At 48.0% G+C, this 12439-nt stretch overlaps 1 protein-coding gene across 2 annotated transcripts in view; it reads right to left on the bottom strand.

The window, feature by feature from the left end:
- The window catches only part of Tmem63a (transmembrane protein 63A), a 38411-nt gene that overhangs the window by 24588 nt on the left and 1384 nt on the right, over positions 1–12439 (bottom strand). Inside the window, exons 2-3 of one of the 2 annotated variants that reach the window (XM_015483591.2) lie at positions 6668–6867; positions 2769–2848 (exon numbers count right to left, since the gene is read on the bottom strand). In XM_015483591.2, the coding sequence (XP_015339077.1) occupies positions 2769–2848; positions 6668–6853 (266 nt within the window). In that variant the 5' untranslated portion in view covers positions 6854–6867. Of the gene's footprint in view, positions 1–2768; positions 2849–6667; positions 6868–12439 lie in introns of those variants that run through there. The other variant, XM_048809300.1, reaches the window with a different exon arrangement.

Below are 12439 nucleotides of genomic sequence, written 5' to 3'. Positions count from 1 at the left end.
AGGAGGAGGAAAAGAGAAAGAGGAGGAGGAAAAGGAAGAGGAAGAGGAGGAAAAATAAGAACTACAGAGCCAGGCACAGGGGCATATACCTATAATCCCAGGGACTCCAGAGGCTGAGGCAGAAGGACCACAAGTTGGAGGCCAGCTTAGTCAACTCAGCTAGGCCCTGCTTCAAAATAAAAAAAGGGCTAGGGAGCTGGGTGCAGTGCACACCTGTAAGGCCAACAACTTGGGAGGCTGAAGCAGGAGGATTGCAAGTTCAAGGCCAGCCTCAGCAACTTAGTGAGGCCCTAAGCAACTGAAATAAAAAAAAAAGAACCGGGATGTGGCTCTGTGGCAAAGCATCCCTGAGTTCAATCCCCAGGACCCCAAGCCCTACACCCTCAAAAAAAGCCTAGCTATGCCCCGGAGCCATGCTATTAATTTCATATAACACAAGTTTCATTCCATACCTAGGAATGGGTACTGCCTTTGTCTTCATTTTTCAGAGTGAAATGGGTATTGCCCTGTCTTTATTTTTTCACAGCCATTGAGAGTCAGTAGGTTTAGTCCAAAAAATAAATGAATAAATAAGTAAATACTATATTTTATGAAATCTAAAGTATCACTGGTTGTCAGTTGCATAATTATTTCATGAACCACTAAAAAAGAAACAATGTTGCCAATCAAACTGTGACCATCATTGATAAGACACATCTCAATTTCAGACCTGAGAAAATGTCAAAATGTGTGTTTTAGGTAGGTGAACTGTTATTTTATATTGTGCATTTTAGTCAGATCCCTTGTTTTGAGTACTCCACATTCATAGTGAATTGGAGGTGTCATCAGTAGGTGAATTTTTGCTTTTCTCCCACTCCTGGACCACTGTCCCACTTTTAAGAGCCTAAAACACCATGAAACTTAACTTTCAAACCATTTACACAGATAGTCTCATTTGACCTTCACACCATGGGGAAGAGAAGGCAGGAGGAGACCCTGATTAGCCTGGACCAGGCTCACACAGCTCTGGAAGTGGCAGCGCCTCCTGATCCCTCGCACTCTCCTCTACTGTACAGCACAGCCACACTCAGGGCTTAATGTGCCGGGAAGGTATCAGATGTCCCCCAAAATTCTTCACCTTGCTTTCACGAATGCCAGAGGAGGGACAATCTTCTTGTCAGGAAGATGCATTTACAGAGACTCCTCTTCCTAGCCCAGAGGACCTCCACACACACACACAAAAGACCACATGTCAAGAGGGGCTGTGGAGTGGAGGGGCTGCCCAGAAGAGAGGCTCTGGGCAGGTGGCTGGTGGGTCCCCGAGTTCTCCCTTCTTGTTGCCACATCTTACCCAAGATTCAGGGATGTGCAAAGCCCAGCTGGAGCTGGGAAACCCAGGTGAACCGTTGAGAACTCATCACCTCCCCTCATGTTAAATGAACAGAGCCATCAGAGCCCCGGCTGGAACTGGAGGGGCCTGAGGTCTGAGTGGGGGGAGCTGTGTTTGTTTGTTTGTTTAAATATTTTTTAGTTGTCAATGGACCTTTATTTTTATTTATTTACATGCAGTGCTGAGAATCGAACCTAGTGCCTGACACATGCTAGGCAAGTGCTCTTTCTCTGAGCCACGACCCCAGCCTGAGCCTGTGCTTTCTAATGAGCTCCTCCAAAGTCAGTGCTGACCCAGAAAGAGGACCAGAGATCCCTGGCAGCCCTGTTGCCCTTTTTGATCCACCTCAGTCAGCCTGGGCCTAAGCTAATAATGAAGATGACACATTAAAAATATTCAAAGACAAAAGAAAGCAGGCATCTTGCTCCACGGACAGCAAAAGCCTTAAAAGTATCAGGGTTTCCCAGGTGGTCATGGCGGTTCCAGCAGCAGAGGTAGCTATGGCAGTGGCAGAAGGTTTTAATGCTGCCAGGAAACAAAACGTAGCAGGAGAGGAGAGCCGAAGAAGTGACAGGGATGGATTGTGAACTCAGCCAAGCACCGTGGTGGCAGGTCCTCACTGCTACAAAGAAGACATGGTTCAGACAATATTCATGTGTATGGGCAAAGAGCCTTGAGGTCTATGTTGTGACTGACTGTACACAGGTTATTTTAGTTTCTGTTCTATGGAAAGTGTCGAGCATGCCAACACGGGGTTTTCATGTAGATTTTTAAAAAAATTTTTTGGCCCCCATGCTGTTGATTGCTAAATGTAATAGTCTGATCATGATGCTGAATAAGTGTCTTTTTTTTTTAAAGAGAGAGAGAGAGAATTTTAATATTTAGTTTTTAGTTTTCGACAGACACAACATCTTTGTTTGTATGTGGTGCTGAGGATCGAACCCGGGCCGCACGCATGCCAGGAGAGTGCGCTACCGCTTGAGCCACATCCCCAGCCCCTGAATAAATGTCTTTAAAAAAAAAAAAAAAGTATTGGGGTTTCTTCCATAGGCAGAAGCCAACGGGGCTCATGGCCATGGCCCAGCAAGAAGCCCCAAAATAAAGTGGGTGTCTGGGCCTTGATTTTCTCTTGAACACAGTTATTGTGTAACAAAAGGCTGATCTCATGGGTCTGTGGTGATGAGCAGAGAGAACACAGCTATTGTACAGGCCTGGCAGATAAGCCCAATGAACACAATCTAATACCAACAACGCTGGTGGGCCCTGCTCCTGCCCATTCCAGTCTCTCTCTCTCTCTCTCTCTCTCTCACTCACTCACTCACACACACACACACACACACACACACACACACATACATGTATACACAAGGTCATATTCTAGGTGATGAATCTTTTTTACCTGTCTGTTTCTGACACCAGGGCAATGCGGCCATAATCCCAGAATCTTCTTCTTATGATGGAAAACACCAATATTAAACACTAAAGTAGAAAAGACACCATGTAAAAGTATATTAGGTGGATTCAGGAGCAAAGCCCACCCTCTCAGACTCAGCAAGGTAAGAAGAAAATCATCTCGGCCCAGAGATGGCACGAAGCTACTCAACGTCACACAGCTCAGTGTCCCAATGCTCTGTTTGCCTTCTTCACTAGCTCCCATCACCTGTGCCCAGGTCACCCAGGCTGTCAGCACTGATGCCAAACACAGCCTGGAGCCCTTCCAGTCAAGAACACCAGTCCTAACCTTTGCCTTCAAGGTAGTATTAATGCCACAAGGCTCTGATCTCAGCCAGGATCTGCTTCAGTGGCTTCAACAACAAGGTCTGGCCTTGCAGCAGCTCTGGGAACCCACTTCCTTCCTCGCTTTACATAGAACTTCTTTTTTTGTTTGTTTGTTTTTTAATTTATTTTTTGAGATAGGCTCTCCCTATATTACCCAGGTTGACCTTGATTATTCCTTGGCTGAAACAATTATCCTGCCTCAGCCTCCTGAGTAGCTGGGGCACATATGTCACCTTGCCCAGATTTAGAGCTTCATTTTAAATTATAGAACCACAAGCTGGGCACAGTGGCATATACCTACAGTCCCAGAAATTCAGGAGGCTGAGGTAGGAGGATTGCAGGTTCAAGGCCAGCCTGAGCAATTTAGTGAGGCTCTAAGCAACTTAGTGAGACCTTGTCTCAAAATAAAAAATAAAATATTAGGGATGTAGCTCAGTGGTAAAGCACCCCTGGGGTGGGGGGTTCAATCCCCAGTACAAAAAAAAAAAAAATTACAGAACCATAGCAACAAAGCCACCCAGGCTGAGCCAGAGATGGTCAGGTTTCTACTTTGAGTTAGGTTCTCCTGAAAGCAATCTATGTGGAAACTGGCACAGAAAATGCACAGACAGAAACCCAACAAGGCCCTGGAGCTCTGGGTGCGCTCAGCCTCGGTGAACTGGGACAATCAGCAGGCCTGTGTGTCCCACAGCAGCATAAGGAGAGGACTGAGGACCGCTGAGGACTCTCTTGACTTTTGCTGGCTCTAGATAGCTAAGAATTCTAGACCTCCTTACACCCTACATGTACAGAGAAACTGGCAGGTTCTTTGATGGGTCCCTGACTTTCCCTAGGCAGGCTCCCTCCCTTCAAGATTCATGGAGGTGGAGAGATACACCTCAATTAGCACACTATTGCTAATCAGACATTGGGGTTTTGTTTCTTTTATTGTTATTTTATGTGTAGATGGTGCCAGGGACGGACCCCAAGGCCTTGAACTTGCTAGGGAAGCATTCTACTTTGAGCTACACACCCCCAGCCCAGATCAGATTTTAAAGGCAGGTTTTCCAAAGGGCCTGAATGAACCCCAGAAACCCTGAGTTCCTGTGGTGTTTTCTCAAGGTGAATCAGGAAGTTAGGGACATACTTCCAAAGATGAGTGAGTCATGCTGTAACATGAAAGTCACTCAGCAAGCACCTGCCCTCTATCTGCAGCTGTTTCTACCTTGGTATGTATGGTACAGACATCTCCCACATATCCATGTTTTCCAGGGCCCTCTGAATCTTATATGTCCCCACTCACTGTATAACTTCCTGCAATAAAAACCCACCCCCAAAGTGGGCTGGAGGTAAGGCTCATTGGTAGAGCATGTGCTTAGCATGTGTGAAGCCCTGATCAATTCCCAGCACCAAACAAACAAATTCACCCCCATAAGGCCAGGCACAGTGGTATACGCCTATAGGCCAATTACTCAGGAGTTCAAGATCACTTGGGCAACATAATGAGACACTGTCTTAAAACAATAACAAAATCTATACCATCACCACCACCACCATCACCACTACCCCGCCCAATATGCTCCAATAGAATATCTTTCTTCCCAATAAGCTACCAGACTGATTGGAGCCCCTGCCCAGACTCCAGAATCCTCACCTCAGGCAAACTTCCCACCCTGAAGATCCAGGGCCACCTGCTTCCATTAATCCCACAGGCTCTCCATCAACTGTCTATTCCTCCCTCTCAACTAAGGCTAGTAGGCATGACAGTGCTTTCCACCTACAAATGGGTCCTAGCTCTAAGAAATGGTTACTTGGGGGCTGGGGATGTGGCTCAAGCAGTAGCATGCTCTTCTGGCATGCGTGTGGCCCGGGTTCGATCCTCAGCACCACAAACAAACAAAGATGTTGTGTCTGCCGAAAAACTAAAAAATAAATATTAAAAAAGTTTCTCTCTCTCTCTCTCTCTTCTCTCTCTCTCAAAAAAAAAAAAAAAATGGTTACTTGGGCCTGACACGGTGGTGCATGCCTATAATCCCAGTGACTCAGGAAGATCACAAGTTCCAGGTCAGCCTCAGCAACTTGGTGAGGCCCTAAGTAACTTAGCAAGATCCTGTCTCAAAATAAAAAATAAAGGGCTTGGGATGTGACTCAGTGGTATAGTGGCTCTGGGTTCAATCCCCAGTACCAAATAAATAGAAAGAAATGGTTACTTGTTACTTAGAGAGCCCTTTTTCATGAAAGCCAAGAGGACCAAGTAATGTAGCAAACCTCTTGTGCAACAATGTAGACCTTGATCCTAGGATCAACAACAACAAGGGAAAAAAAAAAAAAAAAAAGGAAGAGAGAAAGTCTCTCTCTCCTTCCAGTGAACATATTTTGTACCAGCAAACTTGGGTTTGGGACCCTCACCTCCTACCATTCAGGGCCCCTTCCACCAGGGACTGGGGCCCTCTGAATACCCTAACTCTCCTCTCAGCTTTCTCACTCAACCTAGCCTCCAGGCCTAGGTTGTCCAAGGGTATCTAGTCAATCTGTCCCCATCCACCTAGATGAGCTCTGTTAGATATTAGGAGATGGCATCAAGAGGGGCCCAGTATCCCGTGTGCATTTGTAAAAAGAAGGTGCATGATAAACCAAATGAATAAACCAAATAAACCTAGCTGGCCTGGGGGCCTGGCTCAGTGGTAGAGTACTTGCTTAACATGTGGAAGACCCTGGGTTCCATCCCCAGCACTGCAAAAAAGAAAAAGGCCTCATGTTGAGGGTTGATTCTGAGAATCCCTTTATGGTCCTCTAAAGCCATAAGAATCCCACAAAGGATGAGGTGCAGTGGCACACACCTATAATCCCAGCGGCTCTGGAGGCTGAGACAGGAGGATTGCAAGTTCAAAGCCAGCCTCAGCAACGATGAGTGAGGCAACTCAGTGAGACCCTGTCTCTAAATAAAATACAAAATAGGGCTGGGGATGTGGCTCAGTGGTTTAGTACCTCTGATTTCAATCCCTGGTACCAAAAATAATAGGGCTAAGGATGCATGTGGCTCAGTGGTTGAGTGCCCCTGAGTTTAATCCCTGGTATCAAAAATTAAAAAAAAAAAAAAGATGAAGAAGAAGAAGAATCCCAGAAGGGGACAGCAGGTGACCCTAATGAACTTGGAATTGCACCTACTCTACTCTAGTTCACACCTTCTCTTCCCATCTCTCATCCCTCTGAGACTTGCCCTTCCCAAGGGCTATGAAGACAAATTAGGCTTGTAGCTCTACAATCAGGGTCAGAAGAAAACAGCAGCTCTGTGTGCTCTATATGTGCATGCCCTTGTCCAATCTTCTCCAAAATTCTCTGAGGGAGGAATTATTCCAGATCAGAAACCTGAGGCCCAGACAACCTATATCACACGCTAAAGGTCACAGAGCTGGTAATGGTAAGTAGAAAACTGGGATTCAAACCAGGATCTGAAACTTCATCTGAGTCTCTCTGAAGGCTCTGGGGGGATTAGTTAAACACGGAACTGAGAGGGGACATGTTCATGAGGGATCTCACCAGGAAGCAGCTGACGTCTATGAGCAGGACAGTAGGGATGCCTCCAAAAGTGACTCCCTGGAGCACGGTGCTGTTTTTGGCTGAGTTGTAGCAGTAGGAGTCATTGGGCTGGTCCCCAAGGCCCAGTTGCTCTCGGATGGACACAGTCTTGGACTGCCACAGCTCCAGGAATGGGGAGGTGGTCATCGTACTTGCTGTCCCTGGGGAACAGGACAAGACAGGCGGTGAGGATGCAGACTCTCCCACAGTTTTCCCAGGCAATGCTAGCAGAGCCAGAGATGGGTGCTCCCCAGGGGCTGGTGGGGCACAGAGAGCCAACAGGAATCAGGGATAGCTGGACACTGGGCCCTCTGGTGCCTGGCAGAGTATGCAGAGAATAGTCCCATTGTGGAAACAGCCCTGGAGGGTCAGATGGTCCCAGTGGACAGCTCATCCAGGAACTTGGCGGGTGATGCGCCAGAGGAGGGGGGCTGGGGAGAAAGGAGGGACAGAATTTATTGTGGCTGGTGGCTAAAGAGGTACTAGCTTCAAGTACAACTGCTGGGAAAATAATTCCTATGGAGTCACCGGGAGATCCAGGCAAGGGAGAGGAGAAAGGGACACAAAGGCAGAGAAGAAGAAAGTACAAAGACAGGCAAACGGGGAAGAAGGGAGGAGCCAAGGACACACCCCAGTCTACCCATCTGAGCCACAGATGAGACTTCATTCCCACTATTCTCAGAATGTCAGAGCTGGTACCTCAGAGACAGGCCCAGGTGACACACTTGGAAGTAGAGGCACAGAGGATTTGAAGGCCTGCCCTGAGACTAGGAAGCTGGCTGATACAGGATTGAGTCTCCTGACTCCCCAGCTCTTTTTTTTTTTTTTAATTGATTGATTCATTGATTGTTCCAGGGATTGAAAACAGAGGCACTTAATCACTGAGCCACATCCCCAGCCCCCCTTTTTTTTTAAATCTTAGAGACAGAGTCTCACTGTGTTACTTAGGGCCTCTCTGAACTCATGATCCTTGTGCCTCAGCTTCCTGAGCCACTGGGACCAGATCTTTTTGTCTAGGCCACAATACCACAGGCTAATCCACTGAGAGACGGAAGGCAGGAAGGGCAGCCAGAGGGGGAAGGCAAAGGGGGTGGTCTAGTGGGTGTGTGGGGGGGAGTGTCTCAGGACTTCCAAAGACCCCTCAGCTCTGTCCTCTCAGCCATGTCTCCTAGGTACCTTTGATTTCACAGAAGCCTCACCTTTCCAAAACAAATACCACTCCAGGCTGGGTTTCTGGCATTCCTGGTGAAGCTAATGGAAAGCTTCAATGTCTGTCCCCTGGCACCGAAGACCAGGGATTTAGTACCCAAGTTCTGGCCTGCTCATACTGCCTGTGGCTAAAGAACAAGAGATGCTCAGCCCTCCCTTCCTTGAGTTTCTCCCACCCCTACATCTGGCTAAATTAGAATTCTTGCAGGACATCATCTGCTTAGTTGGGCCTTTTTACCTGTTAGGGAGAAAAAAAAATCTTGGAGAAAAATCCAGTACCAAAAAAAAAAAAAAATGGCATGGAGAACCCAAACCACATGTTCAAACTACCGGGGAGTATTGATGTGGCGTTCATGGCAGGGTGTGTGGAGGGGGATGATTCTCAATTCAAAATCCTGGGATTGTCGTGGTAGGGATAATATCTATCTATCTATCTATGTATCTCTCTCTCTCTCTCTCTCTCTCTCTCCCCCCCCAATACATACACACACATGCACACACACACTCATTCCCCCCCCAGCCCCAGAAGTGCAGGAAAGATGGGTGGATGGCAGGCCCCAGACAAGGGGGGAATGCCTGGAAAGTCACGTCATTTTCTCACCCTGGTAAGAGACTTGGCAATGGCTGGAGGTATTAGATGTTTTCATGTCACACCCGTGAATTTGTGGCTCTGAACAGACTTACAAAAGCTATGTCCAGGAGCAAATATTTTTGACTTCTCTCCTTTGAACCGCACCCATGGGCACTACCCCAACAGAACACCCCAGTGGACACTGAAGGCCAATGCCCACCCTTCTTTCCTATCTCCACACTTACCAGACACCAAGGTAGGGGGATTGTTAGAGAGTTCTCAGCTGAAATTGTCTCCAGACAGGGCAAAGGCAGCCCCCATCCCCATACACACAGCCCAAACTGCAGGTGGGCCAGGCCTGGGCCTGCCACACCCTTCCTGCCAGGCTTTCCTGACCACAAGACCCATCCCGAGGCCCACCCTGTGAGACCTGAGACTCCAGACTCCACAGACCTGGGCATAGGCCTTTACAGACTCTCCTGCAGCAATGCGGATCACGGCATTACAGGGGAGCTGCCCTCTTCCAGTTTAGGGGTTCTGTTTTTTGGGTTTCTGTTGTTGTTGTTGTTGTTATTACTGTTTTTGGTACTGGGGATTGAACTCAGGGGCACTCAACCACTGAGCCACATGCCCTATTTTGTATTTTTTAATTTAGAGACAGGGTCTCACTGAGTTGCTTAGTGCCTTGCCATTGCTGAGGCTGGCTTTGAACTCACCATCCTCCTGTCTCCTCCTCCAGAGCTGCTGGGATTACAGGCGTGAGCCACCACACCCGGCCCAGTTTAGGGATTCTGGACAGAAACCTTTCACCATTTTTCCACTGCTCACATATCTGCCCAGATGTCTCTGAACCCATTTGGAGCTTCTGGTTCTGCCCTCCTGCTCTGGATCTCCCCCAAACTCCGAGAATTGGGGCTCCATGTGCCAGTACTCCGGTGTACTGCCCTATTCCTCTCTCCTCACCCAGAAGTACCTGTGGCTTCAACATCTCCCCTCTTGTCCAATGTCTTGAGGCAGTGACCAGGCCAGCGGAATGGTCCTCTCCCCACAGAAGCACTGTGGCTGTCAGCTTAAGGTAGGACCCCAAGATGAGGGTCTTATGAGGGAACTTGAGGACTGTACTGTACCCCAAGTTCCCCAGAGTGCTAAAATCAGGAAAAGGGAACACAGGAGAATAAAAAAGGAAGGTTTGGAAAGTGAAGTAGAAAGGGAAAAATTCCTCATAAAATGCTCACAGAGGAAACATTGACTCTGGAAAGGGGAGGCTGCTATGGTGGTGCTGGATGGGAGTGGGGGACCCTTGCCAGTGCTGCTTTGGAGAAACAGAGGAAGGAGGGTCCCTGTGACTCCTCTTCCCCTACAGCCCCAGTCACATCTTCAAGTCATTTTGCTCTTGCCATACAAGGACCTCAAGTGATTACAAAGTTTGAAGAACTGCCAGGCATGGTGGTGTATGTCTGTAATCCCAGCTGCTCAGGAGGCTGAGGCAAAAAGGGAGGATCCCAAGTTCAAAGCCAGCCTCCATAATTTAGTGAGGCCCTAAGCAACCTAAGACCCTGCCTCAAAATAAAAAGCGCTGAGGATGTAGTTCAGTGGTTAAGCACCCCTGGGTTCAATCAATTCCTGATACAAAAAAAAAAAAAAAAAAAAAAAAACCCTGAGGAAGATCAGCCTGCAAGTAAGCCAGCCTGATAATCTGCAGGTCAGGCCAGATGTCAGGACTCTCTCATCCAGGTGTCCTGTCCTGCCAGCTCCAGGTGAGGAGCAAGGTGAGGGCATAGCTTCCAGTCCAATCACAGACTGTCCCTGCCCATTAGATCCATGAGTCAGACCCTGATGAAACATCTCCCATCTCTGACTTTCAGTGGGCTAGGCCCCTCTGTGTCTTCCTAAATAGGCATGCTTGGAGAGGACAGCTTGGGAACACACCCATCACGAGGTATTCCTGCCAGCTGAAGAGAAGGTTGTGAAGGGTGTGGGAGGACAGCTGGCAGTTATGGGGAGGGAGCCAACGCAGCAAATTGGGGTCCTGGGTTCTATCGCCAGCACCATAAAAAATAAAATAAAATCAGTTCACTACTCAGGAGGATCACAAGTTTGAGGCCAGCCTTGGCAACTTAGTGAGAACCTGTCAAAAATAAAAAAGGACTGGGGATGTAGCTTGGTACAGGGTTTAATCCCCAGTGCCAGAAACACACACACACACACACACAACAAACAATCAAACAAAAACCCAGCAACTAGGACTGGCTGCATACTACTGGCAGTATTTGGTCATCTCGTATTTGTTATGCACATATAGGCAAATGCCTGGCATTTATCCATGACTTTCATCCTCTCATTCTTATCCAATACCTAAGATTACAGAAGGCAAAATTACTTATAAGACCCAAAAGCCAGGTGAGCTAAAGGTGACAAAGTTAAGCCCACAAACACCCAAAAAGTCTGGTTGTGGTCAGTGAACATGGCTTTGTCCAACAGGTGGTCTCAAAATTACCAAAGTTAACCACAATACTAACCCACTGCCCACCTGAGTTTGCAGCAAGGACCAGCCTCCTGTAGCAGGACTTTGAAGCATACTAGGCCTCCCAGAATTGGGGCCCCATGTGCCAGCACTCCAGTGTACTGCCCTATTCCTCTCTCCTCACCCAGCAGAAGGCCCCAGAAAGTGTGTGAACATTGTTGGTTCTTGCAAGCAAAGAGGCAATGTGCAAATTCAGAGCCCTTACATCATCACTACATCTTTCAATTTTGTTATGATAGCAAGACTTCAAATGACTTTAGCTCTTCAGTTTTTCATCAGTTAACTTGGATCTTCCAGGTGCAGACAAAGTCATACAAACACAAACTTTTTTTTTTTTTGTACGGGGTATTGAACTCAGGGGCACTTGACCATTGAGCCACCTCCCCACCCCTATTTTTATTTAGACACAGGGTCTCACTGGGTTGCTTAGGGCCTCCCTTTTGCTGAGGCTGGCTTTGAACAGGCCATCCTCCTGTCTTAGCCTCCCTAGCTGCTGGGATTACAGGCAAGCACCACCACACCTGGCCAAACACAAACTTCTTATGGCCCTACCAAACAGGGCCCAGGGACCTGGACAACTATTTTACCTCTACAGACATCAGCCCTGGAGCACAAAGAGGATTTCAGCCTCTGAAATATGAGAAGTCTCCAGAGCTGGGGTCCTACCACCATGGAGATTAGATGTTTAGCCACTCTGTGCCTTGGTTAAAATAGGGGCAGTGACTCTATTTCTCTCATAGGGCTGCTGGGAGGCCCACACATGGGCCAATGCTAAAAAACACATAGCCCAGAGCCTGGCCCTAATGACTACTCAAAAGCTGTTTGTTTCATTTTAAGTCACTTTCAAAACGAATGCAAAACATAGTAGCAGGGGTCCCCACCTGTCTTCCCTGTTAGAGCCAGATGAACAGCTAGGAGAGACTTTTGTCCCAACACTGAGCAAAGGAGGCCTCAGCTTCTGTTTTGAGGGCACAGAAGATTTGAGGACATCTGGCAGGTGGCAGAGGAAGGAAGTAGGGAGGAAGACAATGGAGGCAAGAGTGTTTCCCAACTAAGGGATGACCTGTCTTCCATTATCCCCAGTCAGGGTTGGTCTCCAACTCTGCCAGAGCCAGCAACAGAAAAGCCCCAGGATGCCTTCTACATCACCTTTGATCCCACAGGGCTTGTATTGGTGACCACCATCCAATGGCTTAATCCCAAACCCTCAATAGAGTAGGAGTGGGGACAGAGAAAAAGCTTCAGGGCTAGAAGGAAGCTGAGAGGCCATTGGCTCCATCAAGCTCTTGGCCCCTGCCTTTGAGGACACAACCTGGGGCTGAAAGACAGAGGCCACCCCAGGGTCTCAGGTAGCCAGTCTTATCAGGTACTAGAACCTTGGAGGATTTGGTTTCTTTGCTCTGGCCACCCTCCTTGCACCCCCCCCCCC

Source organism: Marmota marmota, unplaced genomic scaffold (assembly GCF_001458135.2).
Source record: "Marmota marmota marmota unplaced genomic scaffold, marMar, whole genome shotgun sequence".
Classification (NCBI taxonomy): domain Eukaryota; kingdom Metazoa; phylum Chordata; class Mammalia; order Rodentia; family Sciuridae; genus Marmota; species Marmota marmota.
Note: the sequence above shows the minus strand (reverse complement) of the source record. Positions and strands in the feature narration are given on the sequence as shown.